The sequence below is a fragment of the Scyliorhinus canicula genome, chromosome 22 (assembly GCF_902713615.1).
Source record: "Scyliorhinus canicula chromosome 22, sScyCan1.1, whole genome shotgun sequence".
NCBI classification, from domain to species: Eukaryota; Metazoa; Chordata; class Chondrichthyes; order Carcharhiniformes; family Scyliorhinidae; genus Scyliorhinus; species Scyliorhinus canicula.
In genome coordinates, this window is record NC_052167.1 from 10,473,341 (window position 1) to 10,490,673 (window position 17,333).

The 17,333-nt window shown below is 46.5% G+C and overlaps 1 protein-coding gene across 1 annotated transcript in view; it reads right to left on the reverse strand.

Moving 5' to 3' along the window:
- LOC119956174 (peptidyl-prolyl cis-trans isomerase-like) overlaps nt 1-16,978 on the reverse strand; it is a 29,411-nt gene extending 12,433 nt beyond the window's left edge. The window contains exons 1-4 of the mRNA XM_038783102.1: nt 16,755-16,978; nt 12,685-12,715; nt 12,512-12,600; nt 12,320-12,416 (exon numbers count right to left, since the gene is read on the reverse strand). Of these exons, the coding sequence (XP_038639030.1) occupies nt 12,320-12,416; nt 12,512-12,600; nt 12,685-12,715; nt 16,755-16,826 (289 nt within the window). The 5' untranslated portion in view covers nt 16,827-16,978. The remainder of the gene's footprint in view (nt 1-12,319; nt 12,417-12,511; nt 12,601-12,684; nt 12,716-16,754) is intronic.
- Nucleotides 16,979-17,333: the final 355 nt, after the last annotated feature.

Consider the following 17,333-nt stretch of genomic DNA (forward strand, 5'->3'; position numbering starts at 1 on the left):
ACCCAGTTGAGACAGCACTTCGGGATAAACAAAATGTCCCCAATAGCCCCCATCTGCGGCAATCACAGATTCCCCCCAGCCATGCTAGATACCCCCTTCAAAAAATGGAGGCGGGACGGGGCACACTGACGGTCGGGGACTTCTACATCAGGCGCAGACTGGAAACACTCGACAAACTAACTAGGAAGTGGAAACTATGAAGAGGACGGGAATTGAGACACTCCAAATAAAGCACTTCCTCCACAAAGAGACAATAGGGTGCCCCAGGGCCCTAGAAAGCACACTACTAGAGGACCTGATTTGCACAAGCAGCGAGAAGGGGAGGGCCATGTGGGAAAATATACGGACAGCTACTGGACAGAGCCCGAATACCACTTGACGGGACCAGAAAAAAATGGGAGGCTGACTGGGGGCTGGTTTCGCACATTGGGCTAAATCACTGGCTTTGGAAGCATATCAAGGAAGGCTAGCGGCGCGGTTTGGTTCCCGTGCCAACCTCCCCGAGTAGGCGCAAGAGCGTGGCGACTCGGGGCTTTTCACAGTGACTTCATTTGAGGCCTACTTGTGACAATAATCGATTTTCATTTAAATAAAAGAAAAATGGGAGGACGAACTGGGGACAGAGGTACGATGGGGACTCTGGAGCGAAGCACTGAGCAGGGTGAACTCCACCTCGTCCTGCGCAAGGCTAAGCCTAATGCAGCACAAAGTGGTGCACAGAGCGCACCTGACCAGAACCCGAATGAGCAGGTTCTTCCCGGAGGTGGGGGACAAATGTGAGCGGTGCCAGAGGGGCCCGGCCAACCACACCCACATGTTTTGGGCTTGCCCCAAGCTTGCTGGGTTCTGGGCAGCCTTCTCCGAGGCAATGTCCAAGGTTGTGGGGGTGAGGGTGAAGCCATGCCCAATAGTGGCAATCTTCGGGGTATCGGAGCAGCCAGGGCTACACATGGGGAAGGGAGCCAGTTTTCGCTTCCCTAATCGCACACCGGAGAATCCGGCTCGGCTGGCGATTGGCAGCACCACCCAAAGCTGCAGACTGGCTCGCTGACCTCTCGGAATTTCTCCATCTGGAGAAGATTAAGTACGCAACCCGAGGGTCAGAGGAAGGCTTCCTGGGTACTTGGGGGCAGTTCGTCGGCCTGTTCCGAAACCTGTTTGAGGCCGGCAACGAGGGGCAAGAACCAAAGGACTGCACAACCCCGGGGTGGGGGGGGGGGGGGGGGGGGGGGGGTGGTTTATCAAAGACTGATCCAGAGGGCAGCAAAATGGGAGTCAAATGAAGGACAAAACTAACTTCTCTGTAAAATAAAGAAAATTAGCGCCGGCAAGAAAAATGTACTATATTTAAGTAACAACTGTTTCTAAATATGAGAAAAGCCAATAAAAAGATTTTTTTTAAAAGAAGGGAATTGAACGTGGTTATGGCACCGGCGGAGGAAACAGAGGTGGTTGTGGCATTGGATGCTGAGAAAGTATTTGACCGGGTAGAATGGGGGTACTTGGTGGCAGTTCTGGAGCAGTTTGGGATTGGACCAAGATTTGTGGACTGGGTAAATATAAGGAGTAGAGGGTGAGTGTCTGCACAAATAACATCAGCTCGAGATACTTTTCTCTCCACCGTGGGACTAGGCATGGATCCCACACCTAGTGGGATCAAGATGAACGTACTGCCAAGGTTCCTCTTCCTGTTTAGATCCATCCCGATCTTCATCCCCAAGGCCTTTTTCCAAAACATAGCCAGTCTCATCATGGCGTTTGTGTGGGGGGGCAAGAACCCGAGAATTCCCAAACCGACACTGCAAAGAGGGAAACTCAGAGGGGGCCTGGCTCTACCAAACCTACAATACTACCACTGGGCAGCAACGGCAGAACAAGTGAGGGGATGGGTACAAGAACCCAACACAGATTGGGTACAAATGGAGGAGGCATCCTGTAATGCTGTTACTTTGTGGAAGATGTTTCTTGGATAGGGAGTGTGGACAGTCTGGGTGATGTTGACATCGAAAAGGAGGAGCTATTGGGTGTTTTAACATATATTAAGGTCGATAAATCTCCTGGGATGGATGGGATTTACCCCAGAATACTGAGAGAAGGAAGGGAAGAAATTGCTGGAGCCTTGACTGCCATCTTTATATCCTCATTGGCTACAGGTGAGATCACAGAGGACTGGAGAATAGCGAATGTGGTACCGCTGTTTAAGAAAGTCAGCAGGGATAATCCTGGAAACTATAGGCCGGTGAGCCTCACGTCGGTAGTGGGTAAATTATTGGAGAGAATTCTCAGGGTCAGGATTTATATCCATTTGGAAACAAATGGTCTCATTAGCGATAGACACCATGGTTTTGTGAAGGAGATGTCGTGCCTCACTAACTTGATCGGGTTTATTGAGGAGGTGACAAAGATGATTGATATGGGGAGGGAGGTGGACGTTGTTTACATGGACTTCAGTAAAGCCTTTGACAAGGTGCCTCATGACAGACTGGTACAAAAGGTGAAGTCACATGGGCTCAGAGGTGAGGTGGTAAGATAGTATAGAACTGGCTGGGTCACAGAAGGCAAAGGGTAGCAGTACAAGGATGTTTTTCTGAATGGAAGGTTATGACTAGTGGTATTCCACAGGGATCTGTGCTGGGGACTCTCTTTGTAGTATACATAAATGTTTTGGAGGAAAATGTATCTAGTCTGATCAGTAAGTTTGCAAATGACACCAAGGTTGGTTGAGTGGCAGATAGTGTTGAGGATTGCCAGAGGCCACAGCAGCACATAGATAGGTTGAAGACTTGGACAGAGAAATGGCAAATGGAGTTCAATCCAGACAAATGTGAGGTAATGCATTTTTTAGGTCTGAACATAGAGGGGAAATATACCGTAAATGGCAAAACTCTTCGGAATATAGACAGTCAGTGAGAGCTGGGCGTGCAGGACCACAGATCTTGGAAAGTGGCAACACAAGAGGACAAGGTAGTCAAGAAAACTACGGAATGCTTGCCTTCATTGGACGGAGCTTAGAGTATAAAAACTGGCAAGTCATGCTGCAGGTTCATGATCCAGCAGAGCAGAGCTACTGATCAGCTGTTCTGGGGAAATTTGCATACGTGCAGTGCGGTCAGCCTAATTTGAAGGTGGTTTGTGGAGGGGCTGTTGTCAAGTGACAGCTAAACCCGAAACACTTTGTCAGTGTTTCCCACCTTACCTCCTCCTCTAACCAAAAAAAAACACACGGTCGTTGGGAAGCGAGAGCAGGGGCCTGTCGTGAAGGTGAGTGAGTGCCTTTAAGTTTGCTTACCTTTCAGCGGGAGCAGGGTTTGAGGGAATATCTGGTAAGCTCTTCCTTTCTTTTTCTTTTTCTTGGTTTTTTTTTAATCTAGAGGTGATGTCAGGGAAGGCTTCTGCAGAATGTTTGAGGTGAGGGACACCGTCAGTGTCCCTGCTGATTTCATCTGTGGGAAGTGCACCCAACTCCACCTCCTCAAAAACCGTGTCAGGGACCTGGAGCTTGAGCTGGATGAACTTCGGATCATTCGGGAGGCAGAGGGGGTCATAGATAGGAGCTTCAGGGAAGTAGTTACACCAAAGACTGGAGATAGATGGGTAACTGTAAGAGGGACTGGGAAGAAGCAGTCAGTGCAGGGACCCCCTGCGGTCGTTCCCCTGAGTAACAAGTATACCGTTTTGGATACTTGTGGGGGGGATGACTTACCAGGGGTAAGCCATGGGGTACGGGCCTCTGGCACGGAGTCTGTCCCTGTTGCTCAGAAGGGAAGGGGGAAAGGAGTAGAACATTAGTAATTGGGGACTCAATAGTCAGGGGCACCGATAGGAGATTTTGTGGGAGCGAGAGAGACTCACGTTTGGTATGTTGCCTCCCAGGTGCAAGGGTACGTGATGTCTCGGATCGTGTTTTCTGGGTCCTTAAGGGGGAGGGGGAGCAGCCCCAAGTTGTAGTCCACATTGGCACTAACGACATAGGTAGGAAAGGGGACAAGGATGTCAGGCAGGCCTTTAGGGAGCTAGGGTGGAAGCTCAGAGCGAGAACAAACAGAGTTGTTATCTCTGGGTTGTTGCCCGTGCCACGTGATAGTGAGATGAGGAATATGGAGAGAGAGCAATTAAACACGTGGCTACAGGGATGGTGCAGGCAGGAGGGATTCAGATTTCTGGATTACTGGGGCTCTTTCTGGGGAAGGTGGGACCTCTATAGACAGGATGGTCAACATCTGAACCTGAGGGGCACCAATATCCTGGGGGGGGGAGATTTGTTAGTGCTCTTTGGGGGGGTTTAAACTAATTCAGCAGGGGCATGGGAACCTGGATTGTAGTTTTGGGGTACGGGAGATTGAAAGTATAGAGGTCAGGAGCACAGATTTGACTTCGCAGGAGGGTGCCAGTGTTCAGGTAGGTGGTTTGAAGTGTGTCTACTTCAATGCCAGGAGTATACGAAATAAGGTAGGGGAACTGGCAGCATGGGTTGGTACCTGGGACTTCGATGTTGTGGCCATTTCACAGACATGGATAGAGCAGGGACAGGAATGGTTGTTGCAGGTTCCGGGGTTTAGGTGTTTTAGTAAGCTCAGAGAAGGGGGCAAAAGAGGGGGAGGTGTGGCGCTGCTAGTCAAGGACAGTATTACGGTGGCAGAATGGATGCTAGATGGGGACTCTTCTTCCGAGGTAGTATGGGCTGAGGTTATGTAGAAGTGGATTTCATTTGGAACTTCGCTGATAGGGTTAATATAACAGTTCTGAAAAGCTCTGTGAAAGAGATGTCAACAGGTCAAGGGATGAAATAAAGGGAGTGTGTCTGACCGGCATCTGTGAAAGCAAAGATGTCAGGAGGTTATGGGATGGAATATAGGGAGTGTAGCCAGGCTCCATTTAATGGCCTGACCCGCATCTGTGAAAGCAGAGAGGTCAAAAAGGCAAAGAATGGAATGAATGGGAACCGTTACTTTATTGCAGAGATAACGTAATTAAGCTCGTTTGACCAGTTGGAACAAATAAACATTGAAATGTAAAAGGAAGGGCCTTGGAATGAGATAAGCCAGATGGCCATGGGATACAAAAACCTTTGTATTAATATTGATAGTGACTTGTGCTAATGATTATGTCAAAAATAACCTCCCGACCTCGAAGAATAATTCCATATATGTACATGTTCTGGATCCTTGCCAAATCATAGGTGTATCTAGGAATTTAAGGGGACCACCCCTAAGCTGTAAGATGTATAAAAATACCGTCCTTATTCTGGGATTTTGGCACTTCTCGAAGGTAGTTACCCGACTGCTTAGAGATTTGTCCCGGCCGTAAATAAACGAATATTCGTTACTGACGTGTTCGAGTGTTTTACTTCTGGACTGACGATCAGATACGTGAAAGCGCAATTCACAGTTAGAAACAGGAAAGGAGAGGTCACCCTGTTGGGAGTTTTCTATAGGCCACCTAATAGTTCTAGGGATGTAGAGGAAAGGATGGCGAAGATGATTTTGGAAAAGAGCGAAAGTAACAGGGTAGTTGTTATGGGAGACTTAAACTTTCCAAATATTGACTGGAAAAGATATAGTTCGAGTACATTAGATGGGTCGTTCTTTGTACAATGTGTGCAGGAGGGTTTCCTGACACAATATGTTGACAGGCCAACAAGAGGCGAGGCCACATTGGATTTGGTTTTGGGTAATGAACCAGGCCAGGTGTTAGTTCTGGAGGTAGGTGAGCACTTTGAAAACAGTGACCACGATTCGGTGACCTTTACGTTAGTGATGGAAAGGGATAAGTATACCCCGCAGGGCAAGAGTTATAGCTGGGGGAAGGGCAATTATGATGCCATTAGACATGACTTAGGATGTGTAGGTTGGAGAAGTAGGCTGCAAGGGTTGGGCACACTGGATATGTGGAGCTTGTTCAAGGAACAGCTATTGCATGTTCTTGATAAGTACGTACCAGTCAGGCAGGGAGGAAGTGGTCAAGCGAGGGAACCGTGGTTTACCAAAGAAGTGGAATCTCTTGTTAAGAGGAAGAAGGAGGCCTATGTGAAGATGAGGCGTGAAGTTTCAGTTGGGGCGCTTGATAGTTACAAGGAAGCAAGGAAGGATCTAAAGAGAGAGCTAAGACGAGCAAGGAGGGGACATGAGAAGTCTTTGGCAGGTAGGATCAAGGAAAACCCCAAAGCTTTCTATAGGTATGTCAGGAATAAAAGAATAACTAGGGTAAGAGTAGGGCCAGTCAAGGACAGTGGTGGGAAGTTGTGTGTGGAGGCTGAGGAGATAAGTGAGATACTAAATGAATACTTTACATCAGTATTCACTCAGGAGAAAGATAATGTTGTGGAGGAGAATGCTGAGACCCAGGCTATTAGAATAGATGGCATTGAGGTGCGTAGGGAAGAAGTGTTGGCAATTCTGGACAAGGTGAAAATAGATAAGTCCCCGGGGCCTGATGGGATTTATCCTAGGATTCTCTGGGAAGCCAGGGAAGAGATTGCTGAGCCTTTGGCTTTGATTTTTATGTCATCATTGGCTACAGGATAGTGCCAGAGGACTGGAGGATAGCAAATGTGGTCCCTTTGTTCAAGAAGGGTAGTAGAGATAACCCCGATAACTATAGGCCGGTGAGCCTCACGTCTGTTGTGGGTAAAGTCTTGGAGAGGATTATAAGAGATACGATTTATAATCATCTGGATAGGAATAATATGATTAGGGATAGTCAGCATGGTTTTGTGAAAGGTAGGTCATGCCTCACAAACCTTATCGAGTTCTTTGAGAAGGTGACTGAACAGGTAGACGAGGGTAGAGCAGTTGATGTGGTGAATATGGATTTCAGTAAAGCGTTTGATAAGGTTCCCCACGGTCGTCTATTGCAGAAAATACGGAGGCTGGGGATTGAGGGTGATTTAGAGATGTGGATCAGAAATTGGCTAGTTGAAAGAAGACAGAGGGTGGCGGTTGATGGCAAATGTTCAGAATGGAGTTCAGTTACGAGTGGCGTACCACAAGGATCTGTTCTGGGGCCGTTGCTGTTTGTCATTTTTATAAATGACCTAGAGGAGGGCACAGAAGGTTGGGTGAGTAAATTTGCAGACGACACTAAAGTCGGTGGAGTTGTAGACAGTGTGGAAGGATGTTGCAGGTTACAGAGGGACATAGATAAGCTGCAGAGTTGGGCTGAGAGGTGGCAAATGGAGTTTAATGTGGAGAAGTGTGAGGTGATTCACTTTGGAAAGAATAACAGGAATGCGGAATATTTGGCTAATGGTAAAATTCTTAGCAGTGTGGATGAGCAGAGGGATCTCGGTGTCCATGTACATAGATCCCTGAAAGTTGCCACCCAGGTTGATAGGGTTGTGAAGAAGGCCTATAGTGTGTCGGCCTTTATTGGTAGAGGGATTGAGTTCCGGAGCCATGAGGTCATGTTGCAGCTGTACAAAACTCTGGTACGGCCGCATTTGGAGTATTGCGTACAGTTCTGGTCGCCTCATTATAGGAAGGACGTGGAAGCTTTGGAACGGGTGCAGAGGAGATTTACCAGGATGTTGCCTGGCATGGAGGGAAAATCTTATGAGGAAAGGCTGATGGACTTGAGGTTGTTTTCGCTAGAGAGAAGGTTAAGAGGTGACTTAATAGAGGCATACAAAATGATCAGAGGGTTAGATAGGGTGGACAGTGAGAGCCTTCTCCCGCGGATGGAGGTGGCTAGCACGAGGGGACATAGCCTTAAATTGAGGGGTAATAGATATAGGACAGAGGTCAGAGGTAGGTTTTTTAAGCAAAGAGTGGTGAGGCCGTGGAATGCCCTACCTGCAACAGTAGTGAACTCGCCAACATTGAGGGCATTTAAAAGTTTATTGGATAAGCATATGGATGATAATGGCATAGTGTAGGTTAGATGGCCTTTAGTTTTTGACTTCCCATGTCGGTGTAACATCGTGGGCCGAAGGGCCTGTACTGCGCTGTATCGTTCTATGTTGGTGTACAGAACCTTGGTAATGCCACACTTGGAATACTGCGCACAATTCTGGTTGCCACACTACCAGAAGGATGAGGAGGCTTTGGAGATGGTGCAGAGGAGGTTTACCAGGATGTTGCCTGGTCTGGAGGTTGTTAGCTATATGGAGAGGCTGAATAGACACATTAGAATGACGGAGTTTGAGGGGTGAGCTGATAGAGATCTACAGGATTATGAGAGGCATGGATAGAGTGGATGGACAGGCACTCTTTCCCAGGCTGGAGGGGTCAGACACCAGGGAGCATAACGTTAAGGTCTGTGAGACAAAGTTTAGAGGAGATGTGCGAGGCAGGTTTTCTTTTATACACAGAGGGTGGTGAGTGCCTGGAACGCATTGCCAGGGAAGGTTGTAGAAGGAGATACCTTTTGAACGCCATTAATGTATCTTGACAAATACATGGATAGGATGGGTATAGAGGGATGCGGCACAAGGAAGTGCTGAGGGCTTTGGCCAAGGTTAGTATCATGAACGGTACAGGCTTGGAGAGCTGAACGGCCTGTTCCTGTGGTGCATTGTTCTTTGAAATGTGCTGTGCAATGGAATAAACACATTGCTCATAACTTCTGTCATTTTGCTGGGAAAATGTTCCAGCACAATGCAAATAAAGTTTTTTAAATGTAAGCTGCCCATGGCCATATTAGTGTTCAGCAGATGAGGAGTCCTCTCCTGCCACCACCTGAGCAAGAATTAACCTATCCTAAAATAACTCACTCACTTTAGATTCCCACATAAAAAAGATAATCCCTGTTTCACCCAGACCAGAGAGCCGAATGAGGTTCTTAGCATTGTACCGACCAACTAAAATAAACCAGAAAAATCCCAACACTTAGGATTTAGATGCCGTAGGCCATTCAGCTCTTCAAGCCTGCTCAGAGGGGCTGATTTAGCTCACTGGGCTAAATTGCTGGCTTTTAAAGCAGACCAAGCAGGCCAGCAGCACAGTTCGATTCCCGTTTCAGCCTCCCCGGACAGGCGCCGGAATGTGGCGACTAGGGGCTTTTCACAGTAACTTCATTGAAGCCTACGCGTGACAATAAGCAATTTTCATTTCATTGAATATCACCATGGCTGACCTGAGTTGAGACCACAATCAGCTTAGTCGTCTACCCCCATAACCCTCAATTCTGTTGAGTATCAAAAATCTGTCCAATACAGCGTTGAATAAATTCAATGACCTGGCCTCCACTGCTTACTGGGGAAGACAATTCCACTAACGACCCTCTGTGAGGAATCATTTCTCTTCACTTCTGTCTTCAAAGGAAACCTCGTATTCTTAGAAGAAGTCTTACAACACCAGGTTAAAGTCCAACAGGTTTGTTGCAAACATGAGTTTTCGGAGCACTGCTCCTTCCTCAGGTGAATCTGAGGAAGGAGCAGTGTTCCGAAAGCTCGTGTTTGAAACAAACCTGTTGGACTTTAACCTGGTGTTGTAAGACTTCTTACTGTGCTCACCCCAGTCTAACAACGGCATCTCCACACCATGGCTCTTATTCGTACAACAGCATCCTCTAGTTCTAGTCTTCCACACAAGTTTAAACATCCTCCTAGTTGCACCCCATCAAGTCCCCTCAACATCTGATATGTTTCAATAAGATTGTCACTCATTCTTCTGAACTCCAATAGGCATCGGCTAAAGTTCTGAGACCAGACCCTCAGCTCAGGAATGAGTCAATTGAACATTATTGGAACTGCTTCTAACAACACATTTGGATCGTTTTCCAAATAAAGAAACCAATACTGTATATATTCCTGCTTAGTCCCAAGACCCTAAAACAGCTGCAGTAAAACCTGCTACTTTTACATCCTCTTCAATAAACACCAATGTTCCGGTTGCCATCCTAATCACTTGCTGTACCTGCGTACTAATGTACCAGAACACCCAAATCCCTCTACACAGAGTTCTGCAATCTCTCCTCATTTACGTAGTATGCTGCTTTCAAGTTCACAATTTCCCATAATATACTCTATCTGCGGGGGCAGCACGGTGGCGCAGTGGTTAGCACTGCTGCCTCATGGCGCCAAGGACTCGGGTTCGATCCCGGCCCCGGGTCACTGTCCGTGTGGAGTTTGCACATTCTCATGGTGACTGGTGACTGTGTGGGTCTCTCCCCCACAACCCAAAGATGTGCAGGGTAGGTGGATTAGCCACTTTAAATTGCCCCTGAATTGAAAAAAAAATTGTGTCCTCTAAATTTACTCCATCCACCAAGCTTTTGCCCACCCACTAAACCTGTCTATATCCCTTGCAGACACTTTCACAACTTACTTTCTGATTTATCTTGGTGTCATCGACAACATTAGGTGCCTTCACCAAAGTTCGCTAATCAATGTTTTATCCATGCTACAGTATATAATCCTAAATTATTTAGGAATCTTTGATCTGGGACCGTATCAAATGCCTTCTGCAAATCCAAGTACACCACATCTCCACGATCCCCTTTATCCACCTACCTTGTTTCTTCATCCAAATTTCCCTTGCAGAATCTAATGAATTTTAGATTATAACCAATGCAACGACGATGTCTCAGCTACTTTTTAAAGACCCGGAGATGCAGGCCAGCAGGTCCTGGGGACTGGTCAGCCTTTGGGACCTTTTCCTTGGGCATTGTATTGAGGTCCCCCCTCCAGCTGAACTCTTGATTTTCAACCATGAGAAGTTTTCCACAGTCACGGTTTTACTGCGCTGCCACGGAATGTCTCCCACACCCCGGCTAATGAAGTGGTCCATTCGAATTGCCATTTACTTTGGCAGACCTGCAATATCACACCGGGCGGAAATGACCTTAAAATCCTGGTCAAAGTCTTTTGCAGTGAAGACAGACAGGAATACCTCTGCCGTTTCCTTGCCTTCCATTATCAGTTCCCCAGACTGACTCCAGGACCAACACTAGCTTTATCTACTTTTTTCTCGATTTAAATACATTGAGAAACTCTTTGTTATCTGCTGACTGTCACTCGTCCTCTGCCTGTGTTTGTTTTGGTCATTCTTTTTTGGTTCTTAGAATCTGACCAATCTTCTCACCAACCTCTAAACTTTCCACTTTAAATAGTGTTCCTTTCAATACATAGCCACAGACGACATATGATTCTCAGGGTTTTCTCACTGGGATAAATCTTTGCTGAGAGTTAACAAATAGGCAGCATGGTGGCATAGTTGTTAGCACAGTTGCTTCACAGCTTCAGCGTCCCAGGATCGATTCCCGGCTTGGGTCACTGTCTGTGTGGAGTCTGCACGTTCTCCCCGTGTGTGCATGGGTTTGCTCCGGGTGCTCCGGTTTCCTCCCACAGTCCAAAGATGTGCGGGTTAAGTGGATTGACCATGTTAAATTGACCTTAGTGTCCAAAAAAGTTAAGTGGGGTTACTGAGTTACGGGGATAGGGTGGAGGTGTGGGCTTGGGTAGCATGCTCTTTTCAAGGGCCGGTGCAGATTCGATGGGCCAAATGGCCTCCTTCAGCACTGTAAATTCTATGATTCTATGAAAACACAGCCATTGTGTTTATATTGTCCGACCTTTTAATCTTGTTTTCCAGTTCACTTAAGATAGCTTTGGTTTTAAACCTTTATAACTTCCTTTATTCAGCATTAAAACACTCGTCCTGAACCCACGCTTCTCCCATCAAACGGAGTGTGAAATTGAGTTCTTTGTCATGAGTGTATCAAGTTACCCTGACTCATTGCACATTAGCAATTCAACTTTTCCCCCCCATCAAAGTATATGATGCTTCCATGCTTTGTACTGCAATGCTGAACAACCTCTGTGAGCCAAGCTTCACCTGAGTATATTTCCCCCTCCCCAGCTCGACTCTCCATAAATAATCAGAGTTCAGACCCCCACAGCCAAACAGCCCTCCTTTCCCTCTGAGCATGGCATTGTTAATATCATGCCAAACTTCATACGGTTAGGAGAATAAAATCTCCCTCATCCTCAACTCCCCGCTCTTCCGCCCTCTTCTTACTCTCCTTTCCCCAACCGCCACTCCTTCCTCCCCCAACTCAACCACATTCCTTGGTATCCTTCCTATCCCCATCACTTTCTTTCCCCAACTACCCTGTAAAAAAAACCACTGATACAAACACATCAAACACTCCAAAAATTCGATGATATTCCACAAAATAGTTATTTCATGAATACAAACAAACTTTTCCTTTGGACGAGGAGGACATGCAGCACGTATGTGAAAGCTCCAATCTGTACCTCCCCAGATAATCTTCTTGTCCTTCTGATCGTCCACTTTATGCATCTGACCACCACGTTCCCCAACAAACTCATCCTCAAAATATTCCTTTCCCACCCCAACCATGAAAAAAAACGACTTACCAGGTCCTGTGTGCTTCAGTTTGAAATTCTCATCCTGAAACTTTTCTCCATAGATGGACTTCCCACCAGTGCCGTCGTGCTTGGTGAAGTCACCACCCTGAACAATTGAAAGTTAAACAGGTAATGTAGTCATTTACTCAAACAGGTGAAGAGATATTCCCAACTAGATCGAAAATAACATTGCTCATTTACCTGGCACATGAAATTAGTAATGATTCTGTGGAATGTCGAGCCCTTGTAACCGAACCCCTTGTCACCCGTGCACAATACACGGAAATTTTCTGCAACAAAGCCATTCAGATTAAGAGCTCACCTTTAAACAACAGAGAATTTCCTCATCTCAGCAGTTAGTTTCTGGGACTTACCTGCAGTTTTTGGGACCACATCGGCATTGAGCTGAAAGAGATAAGCCATGCACAACATCAGTGTACCCATCACGGACAATATTCTAAACACCACAGCTTTACAGACGCAATCATTTTTCAAAACTTGTCTCAATGACAATTACACAAGAACAATTTCCATACAGAGCAACAGTATAAATAGGAGCTACAAAACTTGATTATGGGATACAATTAATTACTGGAATTCTGATCATTAAAGCATCTCACCTAATAGAGATTTTTCAATTTTGTTTTGCAGGAAAATCCCCAAACTCTCAGGCTTTCAGGCAAATACACTCATCTGTGGAGTGTGTTACAATTCACTCTCTTAGTTGCTGTGGTAACATCCACTTTTGCATACATGTTGTAGCCTGGAGCTGTAGAGAGTGATGACAGAGGCTCCAATATTCTCTCCGTCACATGGCAGACCAGGATCCTTTCCAGCTCTTACCACTTGCCATGGGCATGTGTTAGAAGGATTTTCAGGGTAATATTTAACCTGTTTGGTTACATTATGAACACACCGTCCTTGGCCATCATGGCCTGGGGTGGGAGGTGAACAAAGAGCTTCTGGCTCACAGGCAGTGATGCTACTCACTGCACCACAAGGCCTCCACTGACAGTCTAAAGAATCCTAATTTCAGAGAGTAAACCATGATGTGGAGATACCGGCGTTGGACTGGGGTGGACACAGTAAGAAGTCTTACAGCACCAGGTTAAAATCCAACAGATTTGTTTAGAATCATTAGATTTCGGAGTGCAGCTCCTTCCTCAGGTGAATGAAGAGGTGGGTTCCAGAAACCCTCTGTCTGCACCTGTAAAGACTTAACTACCTGCAAAGACTTAATTACCTGCAAAGACTCGCATTCAAAGTATCGTCTTGTATCATTGACTTTGTCTCTTAACATGTTTCTGGAACCCAGCCATAATGGTGGATGCTGAAATCCATCAGTTTCTCCTGTACTGTGCTTGAGATTCCAGAAAGTTCCAAGTCGATTTCAGACACACACATCCAGTGAAAAGACTTTTTGAAATTCTGTTGTCTCAGTACCTCCTTGGTGCTTTACAGACTAGCAAATCTTCCCCCAACCGATCATTACTCCTTTGCATTTCACTGCTCGTTATTCTAGGTTTGAGACCTGGAGTAAGCCCACATCTACCCTCAGCACCTCTTTCCAAAGCAGCTCTGCACCCAAATTAATGGTAACCCCAACTGCCCCCAAATTAATGGTAACCCCAACTGCCCCCAAATTAATGGTAACCCCAACGTCCCCAAAATTAATGGTAACCCCAGCTGCCCTCAAATTAATGGTACCCCCAACTGCCCTCAAATTAATGGTACCCCCAACTGCCCCCACATTAATGGGAACCCCGACTGCCCCAAATTAATGGTAACCCCGACTGCCCCAAAGTAATGGTAACCCCGACTGCCCCAAATTAATGGTAACCCCAACTGCCCCAAATTAATGGTAACCCCAACTGCCCCAAATTAATGGTAACCCCAACTGCCCCAAATTAATGGTAACCCCAACGTCCCCCAAATTAATGGTAACCCCAACGTCCCCCAAATTAATGGTAACCCCAACGTCCCCAAATTAATGGGAACCCCAACGTCCCCAAATTAATGGGAACCCCAACGTCCCCCAAATTAATGGTAACCCCGACTGCCCCAAATTAATGGTAACCCCAACTGCCCCCAAATTAATGGTAACCCCAACGTCCCCCAAATTAATGGTAACCCCAACGTCCCCCAAATTAATGGTAACCCCAACGTCCCCAAATTAATGGGAACCCCAACGTCCCCCAAATTAATGGTAACCCCAACGTCCCCATATTAATGGTAACCCCAACGTCCCCAAATTAATGGTAACCCCGACTGCCCTCAAATTAATGGGAACCCCAACGTCCCCAAATTAATGGGAACCCCGACTGCCCTCAAATTAATGGGAACCCCGACTGCCCTCAAATTAATAGTAACCCCAACTGCCCCCAAATTAATGGTAACCCTAACAGCCCCCAAATTAATGGTAACCCCAACTGCCCCCAAATTAATGGTAACCCCAACTGCCCCCAAATTAATGGTAACCCCAACTGCCCCCAAATTAATGGTAACCCCAACTGTCCCCAAATTAATGGTAACCCAACTGCCCCCAATTAATAGTAACCCCCAACTGCCCCAAAATAATGGTAACCCCAACTGCCCCAAAGTAATGGTAACCCCAACTGCCCCAAATTAATGGTAACCCCAACTTCCCCCAAATTAATGGTAACCCCAACTACCCCCAAATTAATGGTAACCCGAACTGCCCCCAAATTAATGGTAACTTTAACTGCCCCCAAATTAATGGTAACCGCAACTGCCCCAAATTAATGGTAACCCCAACTGCCCCAAATTAATGGTAACCCCAACTGCCCCAAATTAATGGTAACCCCAACTGCCCCAAATTAATGGTAACCCCAACTGCCCCAAATTAATGGTAACCCCAACGTCCCCAAAATTAATGGTAACCCCAACTGCCCCCAAATTAATGGTAACCCCGACTGCCCCCAAATTAATGGCAACCCCAACTGCCCCAAATTAATGGTAACCCCAACTGCCCCAAATTAATGGGAACCCCGACTGCCCTCAAATTAATGGGAACCCCGACTGCCCTCAAATTAATAGTAACCCCAACTGCCCCCAAATTAATGGTAACCCTAACAGCCCCCAAATTAATGGTAACCCCAACTGCCCCCAAATTAATGGTAACCCCAACTGCCCCCAAATTAATGGTAACCCCAACTGCCCCCAAATTAATGGTAACCCCAACTGTCTCCAAATTAATGGTAACCCAACTGCCCCCAATTAATAGTAACCCCCAACTGCCCCAAAGTAATGGTAACCCCAACTGCCCCAAATTAATGGTAACCCCAACTGCCCCAAATTAATGGTAACCCCAACTGCCCCAAATTAATGGTAACCCCAACTGCCCCAAATTAATGGGAACCCCGACTGCCCTCAAATTAATGGGAACCCCGACTGCCCTCAAATTAATAGTAACCCCAACTGCCCCCAAATTAATGGTAACCCTAACAGCCCCCAAATTAATGGTAACCCCAACTGCCCCCAAATTAATGGTAACCCCAACTGCCCCCAAATTAATGGTAACCCCAACTGCCCCCAAATTAATGGTAACCCCAACTGTCTCCAAATTAATGGTAACCCAACTGCCCCCAATTAATAGTAACCCCCAACTGCCCCAAAGTAATGGTAACCCCAACTGCCCCAAATTAATGGTAACCCCAACTGCCCCAAATTAATGGTAACCCCAACTGCCCCAAATTAATGGTAACCCCAACTGCCCCAAATTAATGGTAACCCCAACGTCCCCAAAATTAATGGTAACCCCAACTGCCCCCAAATTAATGGTAACCCCGACTGCCCCCAAATTAATGGCAACCCCAACTGCCCCAAATTAATGGTAACCCCAACTGCCCCAGGGGGTGTTGACGAAAACTAACCAAAAATACACAAAATCAGAAATGTGTGCACACTGCCACTTTCACCATCTAAACAGCAATTCATCTCCAGTTCCCGCACGTTTACTTGTAAAATTCAACTGATATTTGTTTTGACTTATTTTGATCAGCACTTCAGCTTGGCCACATATCAACAGTAATAAAGAACAGCACCAATGCTGTGTCCACTTTCACAACCTGCAGGAAGCCTGTGTTTCAGGCCTCACTTCCTCTCACTTTGTCCCTGGGTCCCAATTTGAGAAAATAAAACATCTGTGAAGCACTTTGTGATGTTTTTGCTGAATAAATGCCGACATGAAAACTGCCTGTTTCCCTTCTGTTCTTCTCCTGCCTCCCGATTTGCTGCTGGCTTTTCACTAAAGGTTCCCGCGTCCACTCCCTACCAACTGGATCCAGATGTATATTCCTCGCTAAGGAGTATTTCCGATTAGTTGTACAATAGTTGTCCCCTTCCTTTGGCGAGGGCGTTTGTGCAAAACAGGAATGAGCCTTGAAACTGCCCCGTGAGCGCAAAGTCCAGGAGCTATACTCACCTCCATCACGATCCGGCCCAGGGAGTCGCTGTCCGCAGAAATATCCATGAAAACCCGGGGATTCGCAGCCATTCTGATGTCCCGATCACTGTGAACAATCTTCGTCTGTGTGCCGAGGGCGTGGGGGATCTTTGCAGCAATGCAGAAAGTATCCGGTTGCGCGCAGGAAGAAACCTGTCTGAGCCAATGGGAGACAAGCTACTTACCCCGCCTTTGCCAAAGGCAAAGAATTGATTTCCTCGAACAAATGGTGGAGAGGCTTTCAAGAGTCAGGAAGTGAGTTATTCATCGCAGCATTCCCACTTCTGACCAGTGTCTGGTCAATGGTGAGACCCAGGATGTTGATTGTGGGGGATTCAGCAATGCTGATATCATTGAATGTCAAGGGGTGATTCACGGTTGCATTCTCTCTATTTGGAGATTGTAAGAAGTCTTACAACACCAGGTTAAAGTCCAACAGGTTTGATTCAAACACGAGCTTTCGAAGCACTGCTCCTTCCTCAGATGAGTGAAGAGCTGGGTTCCGGAAACATGTATATAGACAAAGTCAAAGATACAATACGATACAATAGATATAGA